Source organism: Curcuma longa, chromosome 3 (genome assembly GCF_044706935.1).
Source record: "Curcuma longa cultivar G26 ecotype Majalengka, Jawa Barat chromosome 3, ITB_CL_G26_1.1, whole genome shotgun sequence".
NCBI classification, from domain to species: Eukaryota; Viridiplantae; Streptophyta; class Magnoliopsida; order Zingiberales; family Zingiberaceae; genus Curcuma; species Curcuma longa.
The window spans coordinates 16,741,863-16,761,643 of NC_133863.1; the positions used below are offsets into that span (position 1 = coordinate 16,741,863).

At 36.8% G+C, this 19,781-nt stretch overlaps 3 protein-coding genes across 6 annotated transcripts; 2 read left to right on the forward strand and 1 right to left on the reverse strand.

The window, feature by feature from the left end:
- The first annotated feature begins 782 nt into the window (after positions 1–782).
- On the forward strand, positions 783–2,375 carry LOC141825508 (receptor-like serine/threonine-protein kinase At1g78530). Of its 2 annotated transcripts, XM_074712892.1 has the most exons (5): positions 783–921; positions 1,000–1,338; positions 1,408–1,662; positions 1,757–1,890; positions 2,122–2,375. In XM_074712892.1, exons 1-5 carry the CDS (start codon positions 786–788, stop codon positions 2,323–2,325), a joined length of 1,068 nt encoding a protein of 355 aa, XP_074568993.1. In that variant the 5' UTR covers positions 783–785; the 3' UTR covers positions 2,326–2,375. The 2 variants fall into 2 exon arrangements, with proteins under 2 accessions (XP_074568993.1, XP_074568992.1); XM_074712891.1 differs by having other exon boundaries at positions 1,000–1,662.
- A 141-nt stretch (positions 2,376–2,516) lies between these two features.
- On the reverse strand, positions 2,517–8,790 carry LOC141823300 (aspartic proteinase oryzasin-1-like). Its single transcript, XM_074710564.1, has 13 exons — positions 8,292–8,790; positions 8,150–8,210; positions 6,970–7,064; positions 6,666–6,778; positions 5,622–5,790; positions 5,494–5,533; positions 5,326–5,390; positions 4,597–4,710; positions 4,449–4,513; positions 4,190–4,346; positions 4,000–4,119; positions 2,894–2,976; positions 2,517–2,809 (listed from the first exon to the last, which is right to left on the reverse strand). The coding sequence occupies exons 1-13, from the start codon at positions 8,703–8,705 to the stop codon at positions 2,719–2,721; spliced, it is 1,587 nt and encodes a 528-aa protein (XP_074566665.1). The 5' UTR covers positions 8,706–8,790; the 3' UTR covers positions 2,517–2,718.
- A 2,077-nt stretch (positions 8,791–10,867) lies between these two features.
- LOC141824230 (uncharacterized) lies at positions 10,868–18,566 on the forward strand. 3 transcript variants are annotated; one of them, XM_074711476.1, is made up of 6 exons: positions 10,868–11,013; positions 15,112–15,324; positions 15,397–15,573; positions 15,655–15,879; positions 15,963–16,091; positions 18,111–18,566. In XM_074711476.1, the coding sequence occupies exons 1-6, from the start codon at positions 10,951–10,953 to the stop codon at positions 18,342–18,344; spliced, it is 1,041 nt and encodes a 346-aa protein (XP_074567577.1). In that variant the 5' UTR covers positions 10,868–10,950; the 3' UTR covers positions 18,345–18,566. The 3 variants fall into 3 exon arrangements, with proteins under 3 accessions (XP_074567577.1, XP_074567578.1, XP_074567579.1); XM_074711477.1 differs by having other exon boundaries at positions 10,951–11,013; positions 15,099–15,324; XM_074711478.1 differs by lacking the exon at positions 10,868–11,013 and adding an exon at positions 11,073–11,093.
- The last annotated feature ends 1,215 nt before the right edge of the window (positions 18,567–19,781 follow it).

Consider the following 19,781-nt stretch of genomic DNA (forward strand, 5'->3'; position numbering starts at 1 on the left):
CTTAGTAGCATGGACAAATGGGTGTTCAGCCTAGTAGCATGGCCGAATGGGTATTCGGCTGCGATATGGCCGAATGAGGATTCGGCTAAGGTTACGGCCGAATGAGGTTTCAGCAAGGAACTTGGCCGAATGAGGATTCGGCGAGGGATGTGGCCGAATGAGGATTCGGCGAGGACCTTGGCCGAATGAGGATTCGGCAAGGGCTGTGGCCGAATGGGCAGAGCTGAGCTGCTGTGGCCGAATGAGGCATCGGCGGAGGCTATGGCCGAATGGGCAGAGCTGAGCTGCTGTGGCCGAATGAGGAGTCGACGGAGGCTATGGCCGAATGGGGATTCGGCGAGGCCCGTGGCCGAAGGAGGATTCGGCAGAGGATGATTCGACTCTTTTGAAGTAAGGGGAGAGAACCGGGTCAATCGAGATTGTGGTTGTGGCTGACCGGACTTGCGGGAGGGACCAGGATCGAACTCGAGTCAAATCAGAGACCCCCATGGGATATTCCCGGAACAAAAAAACATAAAATCTGAAACATCTAAAGAGACTCGATGAGAAGCCTGTGCAGCTTGTTTCCACATTGTTCACGGATCTCACCTCTCATGTCTCAAGATCACCACGTAAACAGAGGCTTCACATGATTCAACAGGCTTCTCAGTACACTTTTGTACCTGATATCTGCTCTGCACCTGCCACTTACTCTCCACCAATGATCGATCGCTAGCAACTGCCATGCACCTTATTGCAAAGTCGTCAGGTTCAATCCAGCATTTTGCTAGATTCGTCCTCCAGCCATGGCTTCCTCTCCTGTCATTGCACTCTACATTACCATCTGCTGTCTCGCATTCGTGATGTCGAAGATCATCATCTCTTTTCTCCTCTACAGACGATGGGCGCGCAAGCGTACCATCATCGACGACACTCTCTCAAGTTAGTAAACAATATGTCACTATTACTAGCCATGGAGCCTCGCGTAGAGTTCAATAATATAGCAAACTTCTGTAACAGGTGGAAGAATGGTGATCTTCAGGTCCCCGGCGACACAGTCTCTGAGCTCAAAAGCTTTCATGAAGAAGACGATGAAGCTGTCGAACAAGGACATCATAGGTTCCGGTGGCTACGGTACCGTCTACCGTCTGACCGTCGACGAGAACACTGCCTTCGCGGTGAAGAGGCTAAACAAAGGGAATAAAGATACTGACAGAGGATTCGAAAGGGAGCTGGACGCCATGGGAGACATCAAGCACAGGAACATCGTCTGTCTCCATGGATACTACGTTGCACCGCAGTTTAATCTACTCATATACGAGCTGATGCCCAACGGAAACTTGGACTCTTTTCTTCACGGTAATTGCAGGCATAACTCGAACTGTCTTGCTCGATCTGTCTCATGGAGTTTAACTGTGGCAATTGCAGGCAAATTGAGCAAACAGAGTCCTCTTGACTGGGCCGCAAGGCACAGAATTGCTGTTGGTGCTGCAAGAGGCCTATCGTACCTGCACCATGATTGCATACCTCACATAATTCACAGAGATATCAAGTCGAGCAACATACTGCTCGACCAAAACATGGAGGCCAGGGTTTCGGACTTTGGACTGGCGACGCTGATGCATGCGGATCAGACTCACGTATCCACGGTCGTCGCCGGGACTTTTGGGTATCTTGCGCCTGGTAGTTTAGTTGGTTTAGTTCATTGGGAATTTGTTATTCTGGCACAACATTTTTGAGTGTCGAACTGCTCTCATCCGCCACGTTGTTTGCTCAGAATATTTCGATACAGGAAGAGCGACGACGAAAGGGGATGTTTATAGTTTTGGCGTGGTGTTGCTTGAGCTGCTCACAGGGAAAAGACCCTCAGATGAATCATTCATAGAGGAGGGCACAAAGTTGGTGACCTGGGTAAAGTCTTCCTCCTAATCCTTTACTTAATTACCAATGTTTTTAGGTAGATTTTCCAAAGGAGCTTTCGGTTTCTACTTATACTTGTCATAATTTTTTTTTAAATGACGATCGAGGTGAAGTATCTGTGACAGTCATATTTTTTTCTTATTGATTTTCTGTTTGAATGGCCTTCGACATTACCTCATTTCTTGTTTATTACTTTAATCTGTTGAGTGATGGTGGCACTAGGTTAGAGATGTCGTGCAAGGCCAAAGAGAAGAGCACGCAGTGGACAGTTGCCTTGGGAGCAACTTCTCGGTTGAAGAAGCCAAGGCAGTCTTTCACGTTGCAGAACAATGCCTAGAAGCAGACCCTTCAAAGAGACCCACCATGATCAAAGTTCTTAAAATGCTTGAGAAAAATCACGTTCCCAGTCACTCAACAATTAGCTAAACTTTGAGACTACAGGAAACATTATGCCTTGTCTAGATCTGTTGAAACTATCGAGGTCTTTTATAGTTTTTTTTTTATTTTGATAAACATATGTGATGATATCTTTTGATTAAATATGCAGAAGTATGAGCAATAGTATCAGCATTGTGTCATATATTTTCCATTCTCTTAGTTATTAGTTCATTAATTCCTCAAGAACAAAATATCCATAGTAATAGCATAGCTCTCACCAAATTCATGCAGGGTGGCATAGACGGGTGTGCTCTGATATTACAATAAGCAAGCTATATGGAAACACACATATATATTCAAACCAGCTAACTTACGCAGATGGACAGAAAGCCATACTTGTACATCTATGATCTAGTGGCAGATATATGGAAAGTCTGTAAACTACCCTCGAGCTGCTTCTGCAAATCCAATTTGGAGTTTTCCGTAATCGAACACAGTATGGTATACTCCCATGAAGATATCGCCAAGTATCCTGCAGTTGTGGGAAGCTACATTAGAAGAGAGGATCTGCAGTGTAGCATTAGTATAGCATGGTATCATAGGAACGGTGGCGTACCAAAGTGGACCCTGAGTTACATCGATCGCTGTAAATCCACTGATACATTGCTTAGATTCTCCAGTAGAAACTTCAAGGACATACTGCAGCGAGAGAGAATTTTGAGAGGCTAAGAAGAGAAAATCAAGGACACAATAATGCGACATGTTAAAGGCTGTATTGTATTGATCTGATCGCCATAGGAGCTACAACAAGAAAGTTGGTTGTCATCCAATTTGCAAGCTCCTACAAATCCCCTTCACTTTTGTTTTTCCATTCTCAAGGTTTCCAAGGTTCTGTGGCCTCCGTTTTGCGAAGCTTTAAAAAACTCAGAAAAAATAGACTGAGAAACTAAACAAGCAATGCTTTCAAATGATAGTTCACGTCTGATTTCTGAAGTTCCTAGAAAATCTATAGAAGAACATTGGAACAAATGGCTATTATTAGAAAAGTATGAGGTGCTTTGCCGAAGCAACATTATGTTACTGATGTAAGGAATCACATAAAATGTATATTCACCAATCAATTTTTGTATGTATAGCGGAGTGTGGCATAAAGCAACCATGAGAACCCAACATAAGCAAATACAGAAAAAGGAAAAATGTGTTGGTTTCAGGTGATGAAGTCTTTCTGCACATTGTCAATTTCATCAAGCTGCTCTAGAAATCCATGCAGATAAATTATTTCTTCATCAGTCTAGCAGCCTGCTGTGTTCTTTTACGCCGGCAGGGAAAAGTAATAGACTATGAAGATGACTTTGTCAATTGAAAGAACTAGAAGTAGAATTTTGAAAAAGAATTGGCATTTCATCTTTTGCTTGAGTTGCAAGCTCACCATATCCAAGGAGGTCAGATACCAAGTTTGACTGTCATGTCTATTTCCTTTTCCAAAATCAAAACTCAAGTGCCATGTTCATATACGACCAGAAGAAATCTACCCACTGTCAGAGGCTTCCATTTCTTGGATCAAAAAGGCTTTCATTTTATCTAACTAAAATGTTTTGATCATGAAGTGTTAAAATGTTGAATGAAAGATGTGGAAACATTTTTGAATTTAATTGCAGGAACTATACTTGTAGGATTTCAAAATCATTGCCCCAAAAGATAATGGTCATGAACATTATGTACCTGTTCAGGTTTGAGGTCAAAATTCCTTCCACCGATGTTGAAAGAAATAACAGGCATGGAGGACAGACTGTCACAATCGACAGCTGATTCCCCCATCGGATTCGGTATTCGCTCACATAACTGAAACCAATTCTGAAAGTTATAACGACAACAAACAAGCTAGATAAGGAATTGTGACGTGCAACTTCACCTCATTGAGATAGTCCAACATCTGCTCTAGTGATTGGTTCAGTTTGAGCTGATTTTGCATCCATATGACTGCCATTTCACAATAGGCACACATATTGTCGCTAACAGAAGTAGTTAATTTCTCAACTCTCTTGTCAACAAAGCTTTTGATTTGCAAACTAATGAAAGAAAAATTTGTGAATTTTTTATTAGTAACAACATGAAAACAAATTAGTCAGAGCATATTATGAAAATCGGATAACATTTGGCTAATTGCTGACCTAACCCCTTGACTTCCATCAAAAGCACAGAGACCAATCTGCGAACAAATCTTTGCTGGTTGTTCCTATAACCCGAACCACAGCTTCACTCTTCAGCATTTATTGATAATTATTTAAAGATTTAAATATGAAGGGTAATTTTAAGAACCTTGTTCACCAACATATTCATAATCTTTTCACCATATTGTGTAACCACTGTTTTGCACTGTTGGTTAGCAACGCCGTCAGCTCCAATTTTCTGGTTAATTTCTGTAATAACAGTCTGCAGAGAAATTGTTAAAGGGAATGTTAACTACTGTATCAATTTAAAACTAAATATTAAAAGGATTATGACTTTCAAATTGAGAAAGGAAAGACCAACACAAACTAAGTTGAACATGTTACTACAAGTGCATTGAGAGCCAACACAAATTATGTGAATTGAGTATTTCATTTTCCAGTAAGATAATAATTGGTACCTTTTCTGCATAATATTTGGATCCTAATCCGAAAGGTTTGTTTTAAAGTGGCGCCGACCTGAGAGTAAAATGTATTCAACCTTTTTCTGACTAAACATCCAGTGAGACTACTAGTTGTATTCCATCTTCTAGATTACGCCTCATGATTGAAATCCAGGGGTTTTGAAATCCAAAGTATGAAGTACCATGAGAAAAAGTGTTTTTCATGATTGAAACAAATACTGGCATGCATATGAATGTCAAATTTGCCAATGAATTAAAAAAGGAGTCAAAACACTTGGCTGCCACACCCTCATAAAGGTACATCATTTTCACATGTGATACCAAGAGATTTATATGAAATTGTTAAAAGGATTTAACAAGAAGAAGAAAAAGCAGGGAGGCACGCTATCTGCACATGTAATTCTTTATAAACTTACTGTTGGACCAGCAATCAGTGAAGTACCAGAATCAACAATTGCAGAACAACCTCCAGAACAGAATCCTGATCCAAATAGAACAAAAAAAAAGTCAAGAGGCATAAAAATAGACACATCTATACTATATTATTAAATAACAAACAAAGTGTATAGAACTTTATGGCCAACCAGTTGTTTGACCACCAAGAAGGACATCTTCCATGTCAAACTGCAAAAGACCTTGAAATTCAGGATTTAAATAAAGGATAGAATCTTATATCCTGAATTTGTTTGCTACAAAAAGAAATGGAATCAACCTGCCAATACCCCTTCTGAGTTATAGGAACATATGTGTGTTCGCCTTTGTAATGGCGTCGATCAGTCCCTCCAAAAACAACTTCACCTCCCACTTCTTCAGTTGCATCACGGTTGAACCAGAACGAGAAAATTGGCTCTTTTACAAGACTTTGATTGACTATGTTATACCTGTTAAAGCAGAATTGAAGTTTATTTATGAAAATTAGCAGGTCATTTTCTGGGCACGCGATTCATGAGGCCGGGTATGTGACACTCAAGAAACCTTCACAAACATTGGATTAGTGTTAAATGTATTGGTAGACATCATCTTCTTGTTCACATGAAAGCAAAAGTCATAATACCCAAGTTGCCCATTCACTTAAACTGGTATATGATACAAGAAAACACTAACAATAACGACTTGGTGTAAAAGTATTTTAATGTTCAATTTTGTAGAGAGATTTATGGTTTGGAATTGTGTCTTCTCTAGGTATGTGAGTGTAGTAGAGGAAAATAATATAAGAGAATTTCTTTAGCCATCTACCAATCAAAATCTATTGATGAACAAATGTATCTGAAGAAAATGGGCATAAGTTCAAAAATAAAATCTTTTGCTTTTAAATGCATGACTAATTTTGTTTTAGTGAAACATTTGCCAATATTTTCTAATTGTTTCTGAAGTCTTGCACTAGTGGTGTCTAAGCATCGCTGTTACTAGAACTACTACAGTTGGAGATTCTAATTGCACTACTATTGCTAATCTAAGACATTTGCTATTAGAATTAGAGTTCTTGTGCCACTTGGGAGTTTGTTCTCATTTTATTGTTATTTAAGTTATACACGTGCTATTATGTTTAGGGAACTTCTTGTACTGTATCTTTGTGTTGTTTACTTGCATTTAGAATCTTAAGCTGATTGAGAAAACACAACTTTCAGTTAAGCAATAAGTAAAGCATAAGAAAAACCTTCAGAGTAACTTGTTGAGAAAGAAATAAAGGAATATGTTAAAAGGAAAACTTGACCATCCTCAATAATCAAAGTATAGTTAAGTATGTCATGAATACCATAAAGGCACTGCATTGTCAACTGAGATTTCTTGGAATCCAAGCCCTAGTATTCCATCAAATTTTGCCATCAAAAAGGTTGTGCTCGGCTCTTTAGTGGCTTCAATAAATGCCTGAAAGAGCAAAGAACAGCATTCTCAATTTGTACTATAGTAGGAGCTTTCGTAATTTTAGAAGATGGGAACAGATCAGATTGGAATCTATGCACCAATCTGATTATTGAGGATATGTCGGTCAGACCAAAATTGGAAATTTACTAGGAAATGCATAACAACTCGAAATTGAAATTCTAAGCACTATAGACCTGATCCATGATGACAATGTCACCAATTGTGACATGATCTTGACTAAAGAAACCTGATATCGATCCAGTACCATAGTGAATACTTGCAGACTTCCCTGGAAAAATGATTTTAAATAATAGGTTTAGGTGTTAACTGAAAGAAAAAAAAAGAAAAATAATAATAAGAAGGAAAACTATCTACTAAGCATCCAAAAAATCGGTAATGGATACAATAAATTAATATTATCACAACTCTAATACAAACCTCAAGAAATGACATCATCTTCATTATTGTACAATGTAGATGATGCACCACTAAAGTCAGGATATAACTTGATTATCATATAGAAAAAAAAAAAGAAAATGTTCCTATAAAAGGAAAACTTAGCTCTACTCTTTGAGAAAATTTTACTTTACCCATGACTTTTATTACTTCTGAAAATAGCCTCATTTCATTATTGTCATTTTACTTCTAACACTTTCATAAGAATTGTCGAAATGCCCTTGTAGTTCTGTTGTTGTTTTACCCCCACCCAATACTTATGAAAGTCTGAGGGATAAAATAGTGAACCTACAAGAGGCATTTTAGGACTAGTATTAACCAATCTTTAAAATAGTTAACGGTGCATATTAATTATGGTTTATGTTTATATAATCATAATATACATCATCAATATAGGAAAAGAACATTCCGTAGGTTAGATACATTTTAGGTAAAAATCAGAAGGACACCCCTTATTTTCATTATCGTCTAAAGGGATTCCCATTTTGAAAAAATATTAAAAGGAGTATGAGATAAAATTACAATAAGTTTTTCTGTAAGATGACAAAATTAGCAAACGGTCTGTAAGATGACAAAATTAGCAAGAAGTTACAACTTAAACAATAAGTTTTTTTTTGTTAAATCAAGAATACTAAGTTAATTAGCCATTCACTTAAGCCAACCTTCTGATTAGGAGTATGAGATAAAATGTGCAAAAAAAAAAAAAAGAAAGAAAGAAAGAAAGAAGGTGCTTCACTGGGGTTTTCAGATTCTGCTAGAAACCATCATGATGAAGTGTTTGGGCTTAGAAGACTGATTTAAAGGGAATTGAGTAACAACCTGTTATCATTCGAGTAGTTACTGACATTTTACAAAGAGTACTTGCAGTCTCTTGCAATACTAACCAGCAAAAAGAAAGAAAAACAAACAGGGACTAACCGTCCTTCTGATAGGTGCTAGATTGGCTCGACTTGTATTTGGGATGGAAATAGCAGGCAACCTGTTCGACCAAAATCAAAATCACTTCCTCCTCCGACGTCAACAAGTGAGCATTACAAAGACTAGGAAGTTGATGGCTCACCGAGAAATAGCACTTGGAAGACGGCACCCACAAATTGGAGCTTCCTGTGTCAAAGACCACCGTAAAGTTCTGCGACGGAGAGCCGATGCCGATCTCGCCAAAGTACTGAGCGTTCATGTAGTTCTTGAGGGAGACAATGTTGCCACTGTCAGGCCCCACAGGCCCGTCCGGCCCGTCCGGACCATCTGGCCCGTGCTTGAGCCCGAGACTCCCTCGCAGACGGCCGTTCTTACGAGTTTCCAGAGCACCGACCCCCTCAGCGCCACGGAAGAGACGGGCGGCGAGTCGGTCGGTCCTGTCCAGCGGTCTCTTAGTCAACGGGATCCTGAAAAGGCCGTCCGCCGAGGTCGGAAGCGCGACGGTGGCCAAAATGGCGACGATAAAGCACGCCGGCAGAATGCTGCCCAACCTCATCGTGCAAGTTCTGAACTTGGCCACCGCAGATGCCCCAAAAAGTGATTTTTTTTTTTAAAGCTGAGAACTGGTATGAGAGACCAGTCGAACAAAAGCAGAGGAAATAAGTAGGGAGAAGGCACAAGAGAAGAGGCCAAATTGCTCCAGCTAGCGCATTTTCGACTTTTGGTTACGAACAATGATGGAACCGACGGGACGACTAAAAAGCCAGGAAGCATGGGGCCGGAATAATTGCAAAGCATCTCCGTCTGATACATTGCGAGGACGAAGAGGTGGAAGGTGGGAAGTTAATTGAAATGCGTCCCATCACTGCGTCAGTATCCAATCTCGCAGGACATATTCTCATAAATTCTGAACAGGGCTGATAATGATTGACGGGCAAACTGCTCTGAAGATTTCTTTAAAATGCGAGTAATTGCTTGGAATCTATGAGATAAATGCACTTTTATCATCTTGTAATGAGCAGCTAAATCGTCGCGAGGTTCATTGATTAGCATGAGGTTGAGGTATAGCTCCTAAACGCTAGATAAGAAGACAGCAACCTTAAGCCAAGTAGCCAGCTATCTCCCTGCGCTTCATCTGAGATCCCAGCTAATCTCAAAATGACAATTGGAAAATTACTGAATACAATGATGATGCACACCCTTTTTGATCATTCTTGGCAGTTTGTAATGATTCATGACCATCTAACAATCTAATAGTTATGTGAACCAAACAATTGAAGGATGAATGCAGATGTTGCTTTTACTGGACATGCCAAAAACAATTGAGACTCAAGAATAATTAGGACAGAATTTCTGAGTGGAAGATGAAAAGAAGAAGAGGCAGAAACAGGGACTTAGGCTTTACATGAAAGGGGGAAAGCAGTGGACAAAGCTACTGACAATGAACAATGCATATTCCTCATACAGTTTTTACCTGGACAGAGGAAAACTTTGAGAACATGCATTAAAGAAGGCGCAATGCAGACTCGACGACAGGTCGACGGTTTAAATCATCAGCATCAAATTGAAGGTTTCTAGCATATTGATCCTTAATCTTTATTGTTTAAAATGATTAAGATTCATGATTTGAAATCGTTGATTAAGGGTTTAATCACCATTCAAAATTATTATTATTAAAAAATTTTAAAATTATATATATATTAAAAATTTCTTTAATAATATTTAATATTTAAATATATGATTATTATCAAATAATATGTCCTTTTATGGATATAGTGTGCCCTCTTCTATTAGGAGTTGGACAATTAGATCTTCAAGCCTCATCTTATGACATTTACGTTTGAGATGGTTCCCTCAAGGATTCACATATCTTCGTGTCCTTTATTTAAATTGTTTTGCAACATCACTTGCAATTCTTGAACTATACTCATTATAAACTTGAAATTTATCATCTTGCGGTCTAAGAACCTCTCAACTATTGAGCCGATATCCTTTGCTTTGTATTTCTCATCTAATATTCTAATGAACCTTGATTGTAATCATCAAATTATATATTGTTTTAGTCTATTGAAGATATATATAATCTCTATAGATGAAGTTTATTTTGCTTCCATGCCATTTATGCAACCTTCATCTAAGGATCATCCTCAATCATGGTACATCCTTCAATAAGAACTTCTTCACTAGGTTCAAAGTGGTAAGAAGTACAACATCTTTTATTGTCACCTCTTGAAATTGATGGTAGAGAACTCCTCCATCTTCTTCCTATAACGATAATATCACTTTCAAATTATTGTTGGTAGTTATCACATCTCTTTCAAATGATGAATTTATCAAATCACTAGGAGAATCCATGCACACCTCTAGTTTTGTTATCTTCGACATATGTCACTTAACTTTCAATCAGCCAATGAACTCCTTGGAATAGTCAACACATCTTTTTCTGTTAGTAGATTATTTCTTTAAGATGATATTGTATCATTTAAATGTTTGTGATTATTGATAATTGTCCTCTAAAATATAACAACCTTCCCCTCAAAATACAAAGAACTCTAATATACAATTAAAATCTCTTTATTTTTACCACGTGTATAAAATAAAATGAGCCAATGCGTTAGCATAATATAAAATTTTAAATTTAATTTATAAAATAATAATTCTATATTATTATGCAAATATATTTATAAAGGGAAGAGAAGAGTCGGCGGCCGCCGCACGTCGCCCGCCTCCAGAGACCCACCATATGACCATAACCATCCCTCGTCTATGGAGTGGCTTATTAGAAGACGGAAAGGCTTCGAATGATCTGCGTCTCGTCTGCGTCGCGCTTTATTGTCGTCCGATCCTTCTCTTCCTCCTGCAAGGTGCAATCTCGATCTGATCTAACAGCTACTTGCGTTCAATTTACCTCCCATTCTTTGCTAGGGTTTTAAGATATGCATATGTAAGTTACTAGGGCTTCTTCTTTAGTGTGTGTTAATTTGTTGCAAGTGTATTTCGAAACTCAGGATGTAAATCCATCTTTTTCTGCACCTGGTTCGTTGTGATTTGTGATTCTTATTTATATGGCTTCTGTTTCTTCTTATATTCCTTATTGAAGTCATTGTTCACTTATAGGACATCTTTTTCTTTGCTATTACTTTGTTACCTGGATCGGATCTGTATCTGTACTGGGTTGTCAAGTCGAAGGTAGCTTCTAGCTGCTCGCTTAAAAGTCAACTAGTTGAATCTCAACCATTTGAACAGCACATCCAATTTCATGATACCTCTTCAGATATATCAGTCCACGATAAAGCGGTTTTGGTATTCTATGTTGATTACTCAGAGTATTTCCTGATGATCCTTTGTTATTGAATCTGTGAATCATGTGACTTAATATAAGATCCTGATTTCAATATTGATATTATTTGGAGGAGATGAAGAGTGAACTGATTGACTCAAGCCAACAAAAGAATCATTTGGGAACTTCTTCAACAAGGCTTGTGAAGGCATACAATTTCTCATTCCCCCTTATCCATCTTAATATGACCGATAACTCTCGTTCATAAGGTGATCTTGCAAAATTGTTCCTCTTCTTATTACAGTAGGGAAAGAGAAACAGGGGATTCATCTTCAGGAATGCTTCCTTTTGCTTAATATGCTCGTGTTTAATAGGGAAAAATTGTTGAGTGTAAAATTATCGGTCATAAAGTAATATCTCAATTCAGCTAAAAATCTAAGCACTATCTGATTCACCTCTTGTATAGGATTTAGGAAATGCAAATGATTGGCATCAGTCACCCAGCTCATCCTAATAAGGTTACCAAAGCCTTATTTGGAAGAAATATCAAAAGCCTAACCAATGTAGTGAGAAAGTATAGAGAACAAGAAGTGAAGGGTTCATGTAGCATCAATGCTAATATCTTCCATTCTTTGTAATCTGTATATTAGTACTGTATAAGATATAAGTTTACATATCAGAAGAAAAGGTGTTATGATCATTTAATGTTCAGTCTAACCAATAACCCAATGATGCAAAGCTTGTTCACAGTGTTGGAGCTAAAGTGTAAGGCTTGGATTAGTATTGACTGATAACCACTGAGCTGTAAGAATTATGCTAAAGCCTTAGATTTTCAGTATTCAGAAAGCCAAAATCGTTATATGGTTTAGCAATCCCAACAACTCATGGCAGCAACCTCTGAGAACACAAGTCTTTTAAAAGTTTTGATGCGTTTGCCTTTTTGTTTGCTTGCTAACTACCCATGGATACATCAGTTTTTTATCCAAGCAGGATCTAATTTCAAAATGTTTAATAAGTGAATTTGAATTTGTTAATTAGTTGTTATATGTTTGTGCAACTGATAAGCCCACAATTGATGTCACGAATGAGCCTCAAATTGAAATTTATAATCGAAAACCCTTAGCTCACAAAACAAATGTAATATAGGGGCCACGAGTCGTATTTTCCAAGGATTAGTAGAAAATCGTTCTAAATCAAGCTATGATGTCGTTCTTTTTGGATTTTCTTGTATAAATGGGGGTTTGTTGTTTTGATGATTTAAAATAAAATGTAAATTCAAATCAGTAAATGAACAACAAAAACATGCAATTTGCTAAACTAGAATTGAAACCATTGAGACTATGTGAGACTATGTATGAAACACTAACAAGTTAATGAAATCAGAAAACTAAAATATAAAATGCAATGAAGTAACTAAGAGAAACAGTACACTAAATCAAGGAATTTGCATTTTAAAGAACCAATCTAGCTTGCAAAATGAAGATTCAATATGCTCTATCAAATGAAATTAGCTAATAGAACTACAATTGCTTAAACCTAACCAATTCAGACCCATTACACGAATTGAAACGATACTGAACAGTAAACACTCAGGTTTTCAGTTATACTAAACAAATACTGAACAATGCCAAGTAAAGATTATGAATATACCAAACAAACCATACAAGAATGAGGAATTAACCAGATGAACTGAATTCAAGAATTATAGCAAATCTAATCAACAAAATTCAGAAACAAAATGAAACAAACAGAAGCTATCAGTAAAAACAGAATTATCAGTTCTCGGATCTTCCCTTCAAAACAAATCCCTCCTTGCTGTCAAACAAAATCTGATCAATGACCAGAAACCCCAGAAGATAGAATCTCGATCCAAGCTCGGATTAATCTGGATCAACTCCAAATCAGAAGAAATCCCGAAACCCTCAGAATTCCTCTAAACAGAGCTGAAACAGGTAAAAGTGAAATCCAGCCAAATCCTTCAAATCGTTAGCAAATGGATATTTAGAAACCCCCAAGAACCTTCAAGGAACCCCTATGAACGATCTTGGTTGCTCCGATCGATCTTAATCTGAAGAAATTAGCTGGTATTAGTAGCGGAGCCGAGACGCTGATGAAACCCTCAACGCGCAATCCAAGCTTCAATTGTCTCCGATCTCAGATCAATATCTCTCTCGTGTGATCAGGAAATCGATTTGAAATGAGAAGATTCCGATCGCCGCTCTAGATCTACGAACAAAAAGAAAGCACGCTCGCGGAGACGAAGAGGCTACAGTGGTCGCGATCCCCAGCTACAGTGTTTCTTCTCGTTATAACGTGAATTTGAATTCGCCGGTTCAGTTACTGTTCGGACCCGGTTCAATTCCAAATCAGCGCCGGTTCAGTCCATTTCAAGCCGGTTCAGCCCCAAATCAAGCCCAATTTAGCTCCAATTCGACTCCGGTTCAATCAAATCTTGATCATGACGTTTGTAATCCATCGAATCAACAATTTTGACTTGACTTGGCTCAATTTGACTCAATCATGGTTCAATTTGGACCCTACACACAATCAAGCTTCATTAACTCAAAATTTACCGTAAAATCACAGAAATTAGAAGTAATTGCCAAAATATACAATATTTCATAATTACAATCAATTCATATCATTTAGCATTTTATTTTCATGTAGAAATCCAAATTAAATCCATAAAATGCAATAAAATCTTAACCCATCAGCAACCCTATCCATTTTGCCTATAATCTTTTTTAATTCAGACCAATTTACTAGAAGTTAATTTTTGGTCCTTTAGGATACTACAAATTGAACAATTTAACTTATTAACAAATTAAACAGAAATCCAAAAAATAATATTTAATTATGTGAAGAATCTAGCCAATAATTAACTCCAGTTAGCCTCATTAGTGTGATTTGCAAGTTGTATGCCTGCATCAAATTTATGAATTAGCCTAGTCAGCATGCCCAGTTACCATCTGAACTGAATATGTTTATCCTAACGTATCAAGCAACTAACTATATCATCAGCTAACACTAGAGAGCTGGGTTCAGGAAGTTTATTTGGTATATTGACCATCAATACGATCAAAGTAAACTTATCTTGACTAACTAGGACTGGAAGATTGGTTAGATTTCGTACCAAATTAAAATTTTTGGGCTAAATTAATTGCAGTTGAAACGTTGGAATAGTTTGATTAATCATTAATCAGGGTTTTTTTACTTGAATCCGACTACTGAATTTAGACTGATTCAAAAACACTACTTGAACATTTTCAAATATCCTTACTTTGATAGTGGAGTCTCCAAGCCAAGCATGTACATTTGCTGGGTCATATTGCTATTTGACTAGACCTGAATCAATTATGTTATCCACAAGTAGAGGGAAATTTGTTTGTTGGCTTCTTAAGTGTACTTGGCATACTATTATGCTTTACTACCAAAATATAAAATGTTCTTGTTTATTTGTTTTGAAATTTGTTGGATATTTTTTTATTTTTTTAATTCAACTGTAACTTTTGTGATCTATGAACTGAAGGGATTTTATCAACTTACCGATAGGTAGATAGGTATGCTTATTTTATTATCAAACATATTTTTGCTGCCTGTTGCATTGTTCTTTCCTGACTCATTTTCTTTCTGATTATCTTATGGCTTTAACAAAACTTAATCTGCTAGTTACATTCTTCAGATGTCTCGTTCAGCATTGGATGAGATGACAGAATCTGGTGCATTCAATCGCACACCATCAACCTTCCGCAATTTCATTTCCAAAGAGAAGACATCTCAATTTCCATCTGAAGCTGGAAGGTATCACCTATATATATCATATGCATGTCCGTGGGCATCCAGATGTCTTTCTTTTCTGATGCTCAAGGGACTTGAAAAGGCCATTAGTTACACAGTAAGTCTTCTTTACATGGTGGTGTCCAGTTATGGAAATTGCATTATAACACTTCAGCAATGGCATTGGTAGGCTGTACAGCCAATATGGGAAAGGACCAAGCAGAATGATGAGCATTTTGGATGGGTTTTCCCCTCTTCTAGTACAGAAGAACCAGGAGCAGAACCTGATCCTCTTAATGGTGCCAAAAGTATCAGGGAACTTTATGAGCTTGCTAGCACAAATTACATTGGAAAATATACTGTGCCAGTATGCTTTTAATTAAAACATGCCATATTCTTTTAGTTTCCTTGAAAAGTTACCTTGCTTAGATTCTGTATTATCTGGCAGGTTCTATGGGATAAAAAACTCAAAACAATTGTGAACAATGAGAGTGCAGAAATAATCCGCATGTTAAATACTGAGTTTAATGATATAGCTGATAATCCAACCCTTGATTTATACCCCCCTCATTTGCAAACCAAGATAGATGAGTTCAATGAATGGGTGTATGACACAATAAATAATGGGGTATACAAATGTGGCTTTGCTAAGAAACAAGGTCCTTACAATGAGGTAATTGAATTTAGCAAAATTGAACTGGTATTTTTTCATTTCCTGTTCCTTGAAATGTCTGTTGGTTCTTTCTGGTTGTATAGGCTGTTGAAAAATTATATGAAGCATTAGACAAATGTGAGGAGATCCTTGGCAAGCAACGGTATATTTGTGGGAATACACTTACTGAAGCTGATATTCGCTTGTTTGTTACTCTGATCAGGTTTGATGAGGTATGTAATTGAAAATTTATTTTGGGCTAAAGCTTATTAGTTGGAATCTGATATTTTATGGCTTTTGTATAGATTTATCCAGTTTGTGTTGATTAAAGTATATAATTAGTCATGTAATTCATGGATTACAATTAGGCTCCATCTTTGTTTATAATAAGCTGAAAATTTATTGTTTCATATTGAGCTATTTTATCTGGCAATACTATGCATGGATCATGGATAATGATAATTAACTTATGCTGTTTAGCTACTATAAACCTCTTTTCTATCATTCCTGATTAATGAATTTTTTCTTGTAATTTTCTTTGATTTTATGTTTGTTCAAGGAGTTATTTTGATGCTGTCATGTTGTTGCATATATATGAATGGTAAATAACTAATACCAATGTCGGACTTTGGATTCTTGTCATGCTTGCTCAAAGACTTAATCGGCTAAGGGAGCATGTACTTAAGATAGTCGAAGTACTTTTATACTCGGGGTTATGCTATTACAACCTTGTAGGATTCTTGTCATGCTTGCTCAAAGACTTAATTGGCTAAGGGAGCATGTACTAAGATAGTCGAAGTACTTTTATACTCGGGGTTATGCTATTACAACCTTGTAGGATTCTGCCTCTTTAAGATACTTTAGCGTTGTTTGATTGAACCATCTTTGTTGTTGGTGCAATCATATCCGCTTGACTTAAGGGGAGAATTATTAGTACAATCATGTTCTAATGATTGTTGCTGAGTATTGTTAATTTTGATGTAGTTGGCAAAAGGTTGAAGTTAGACTTAATATATATTATTCTAATAAGTGTTTAAGAACTCAACAAAAATTGCAAGCAACTATAGGTTAAAAAAAGTCAAAGTTGGTTAAAGTGATGGGAGATTTTGTAGGAAAAAAGTTCAACAGGTGTTAGCAGAGGTTTTTGGCAATGAAGAAGTCGTAGAGAAGGGAATCCCTGACAAATGCGGAAGCAGTTCAACAAGTATCGACAAAAATTCAATAGGTCATTAGTAGATGTGGAAGAAGTTCAACAACTATTGGCAGTAATCCAAGAGGTGCTTGGCATATGAAGAAGTCTTGGAGGAGTAAACTCCAAGTAGATTAATTGTGTAGGAAATTCTTGATTGGATAGGTATCGAGGAATGTATGTAGATGATGGTTCAATGGCTCAAAGACCTGGATGAGCAGTAGGTGAAGGTAGGCCAAGCTTGGGTACTTTGATGCTCTAAAGGATGGGAAGCTTGTCGAGAAAGACTCTAAGGAGGAGTATCATTTGCATGAAGACATAAAGGACAGGAAACTAGTCGAGAAAGACTCAATTGAAGGTTGAAGAAGGAAGGAGACATTGTCTATGTCGAATTGTATTGAGTTTCGATAATATATTGAAAAATTTTCGATTGTTTCGCCCAACACGGTACAAGATTGCAAACCATAATGGGGACACTTTGTGGTAAAAAATAGTAATAATAATAACAAAATAAGAGGTGAAAATTGAAAAAAAAAAATAGTTTTCAAATGGCAAAGGTGTCGAGTAGGTCTAAGCAGGGTGGGGGTTAGCCCATAGGCTCAGCCTAGCCGATCCCAAACTTGGATGTACCTAATCCAACATGGGATTGGGATTGACACAACCCACTAGCTAAGCTTGGGATTGGCACAACTCACCGGCTCTATTCTTATCATTTTATTTTATAAAATATTAACAATAAATATATATCAAATATTTTAGAATTATTTAATAAAAAACAATTTTAATAATATTTATTCTGATTTTAAAATTTTACATTAATTTTTAAATATAAATTTAAAAATTAAATAAATTTGGATCCTGCCTGGGTTTATGCTGGGCACAGAACATGACCAATTTGGGTGGTGCTGCCTGCACCTGGCCCAACACGGCCTCTCTCAGGCAGTCTAGGCCTTATCTGGTCTACCAAACACACCCTAAATTTGATTTCATAAAAGTGACAAAATCTGCTATCTGGATAGACATCGAATATGTTGTTAATAGGATATATTTGCTTTCTTTACAGGTGTATACAGTTCACTTCAAGTGCAACAAGAAACTCTTGCGTGAATACCCAAATTTGTTTAATTACACGAAGGACATATTCCAAATTCCAGGCATGAGCAGTACTGTCCACATGGCGCACATTAAGCAGCACTATTATGGAAGTCATCCTTCTATCAATCCATTTGGAATTATTCCAATTGGTTCAAGTATAGATTATTCTTCTCCACATGACAGAGAAAGATTTCGATCTTGAAATTTCTTGTAAACCATCCTGGGAATTCCTGTTATCCATGTGGAGAAATAACATAGGCGAGATAAATTTATGGCAACTTTTTCTGTCTCTGTTATGCAGATACGTGCTTCCTCTTGTGCTTACCTCAGAACTAGATGGTTGGGCAAGTTATGAGTTTCTAAATGCTCATGTAATCTTGTTAAGACTTAAATGGTTTTAGAAGTCACTATGTCACTTTGTTCTTGTTTGTCTGCTACATTTGTTTTAGCTTTGTTCTTTCATGTTGCCACAAAGCTGGTTTGTTTAAAGTTTCAAACCGATCTCTTGGCTAAAAAGTATTGAATTTAGAATTTGTATTGGAATCGAGTTGCACTGAATCTTGAGGGGCATGACAAGGTAACTTGTGTTTAAGGTTGATTTCAGCTTTGAAATGAGTGGTAATAGTTTTTTATTACCTTTCGTGGGATGCCAAGGAGCTCTGGAAGAGGAGAAAAATATGAGGTAATGCATTTGATATCTGGCACTTGAAGTTATTTTCTTCATCTGAATTTGAGAGATTTATAATGAGTGAGATCTTATTGTCATAAATATGAACATTTTTTCTTTTTAGAAAATTAGTTAATCTTTTCGGTGCTGGCATAAAAATTGTTTCTTATTTTGAATTAAATGCAAGTGTAATTAGATTATTTGGTTTGTACTTCAGTGTATTACATGCCGGTTTTAACAACATTAAAATGAAATAGATTGCAATGCACACAAGGTATTAGTGTATTTCCTCAGCTAAATGTCGAAGTTACCAGTGATTTACTCAAGTGCAGCCATGTTTTTTATTATTAGCAATGCAGATTGAAAGCGACATAGTTAGACATTTCATATGGCTATATGAGGATATACAATTGCATGCACTCAACAAATTTACAATTATGTTTTGGTTGCAAATTTCTCAATTTTTTTGCAACAACTAGTACATTATGATAATCTAAAACAAGGCATGACAACCAGATAGAGTGAAGAGTGAGTCTTTATTCAAGAAAATGCATAGAACTGAAATTTCATTTCAATACAAGGATTATTGGATGATGAAATTTTTGTGTTGAGAGAACTAGAGGGTCATAGAACTGATGGTCAAGATAGTCAGGGTAGAAGATTGATGCTCAGGGAGTCAATTGGCTTACACAATTATGATTTGTTGGTTTCATGTAAAAACTATTTAGTATCAATGATGGATGAAAAAAGATGGCTTACACAATTATGAAATTTCATGGTTTTTACGCAATTATGATTGATCCATTGATTCAATTAGTATCTCTAAAGTAACTAACCTCATGAATAAGAGAGAATTTATTATACAAACCTTATGGACAAATCTGAAAAAACTTTAGCTTTCCTTTCGATCAATAAAAACTTTTCAGCGACTATAACTTTTTTAAAAAATAAAAAAATATGTTTAATGAAACA

What these genes read in the sequence shown, in the direction of transcription:
- LOC141824230 (XM_074711476.1), top strand. Translation starts at nt 10,951, where the DNA reads ATGATCTGCGTCTCGTCTGCGTCGCGCTTTATTGTCGTCCGATCCTTC. An exon ending in AAAAGGCCATTAGTTACACA is followed by an intron (nt 15,325 to 15,396) that starts GTAAGTCTTCTT and finishes TGGCATTGGTAG; the next exon opens with GCTGTACAGCCAATATGGGA. An exon ending in AACAAGGTCCTTACAATGAG is followed by an intron (nt 15,880 to 15,962) that starts GTAATTGAATTT and finishes CTGGTTGTATAG; the next exon opens with GCTGTTGAAAAATTATATGA.
- LOC141823300 (XM_074710564.1), bottom strand. Translation starts at nt 8,705, where the DNA reads ATGAGGTTGGGCAGCATTCTGCCGGCGTGCTTTATCGTCGCCATTTTG. An exon ending in ACATTGTCATCATGGATCAG is followed by an intron (nt 6,779 to 6,969) that starts GTCTATAGTGCT and finishes TTGCTCTTTCAG; the next exon opens with GCATTTATTGAAGCCACTAA. An exon ending in TGTTGGACTATCTCAATGAG is followed by an intron (nt 4,120 to 4,189) that starts GTGAAGTTGCAC and finishes AATTGGTTTCAG; the next exon opens with TTATGTGAGCGAATACCGAA.
- LOC141825508 (XM_074712891.1), top strand. Translation starts at nt 786, where the DNA reads ATGGCTTCCTCTCCTGTCATTGCACTCTACATTACCATCTGCTGTCTC. An exon ending in TTTTGGGTATCTTGCGCCTG is followed by an intron (nt 1,663 to 1,756) that starts GTAGTTTAGTTG and finishes TTGTTTGCTCAG; the next exon opens with AATATTTCGATACAGGAAGA. An exon ending in GCACAAAGTTGGTGACCTGG is followed by an intron (nt 1,891 to 2,121) that starts GTAAAGTCTTCC and finishes TGGTGGCACTAG; the next exon opens with GTTAGAGATGTCGTGCAAGG.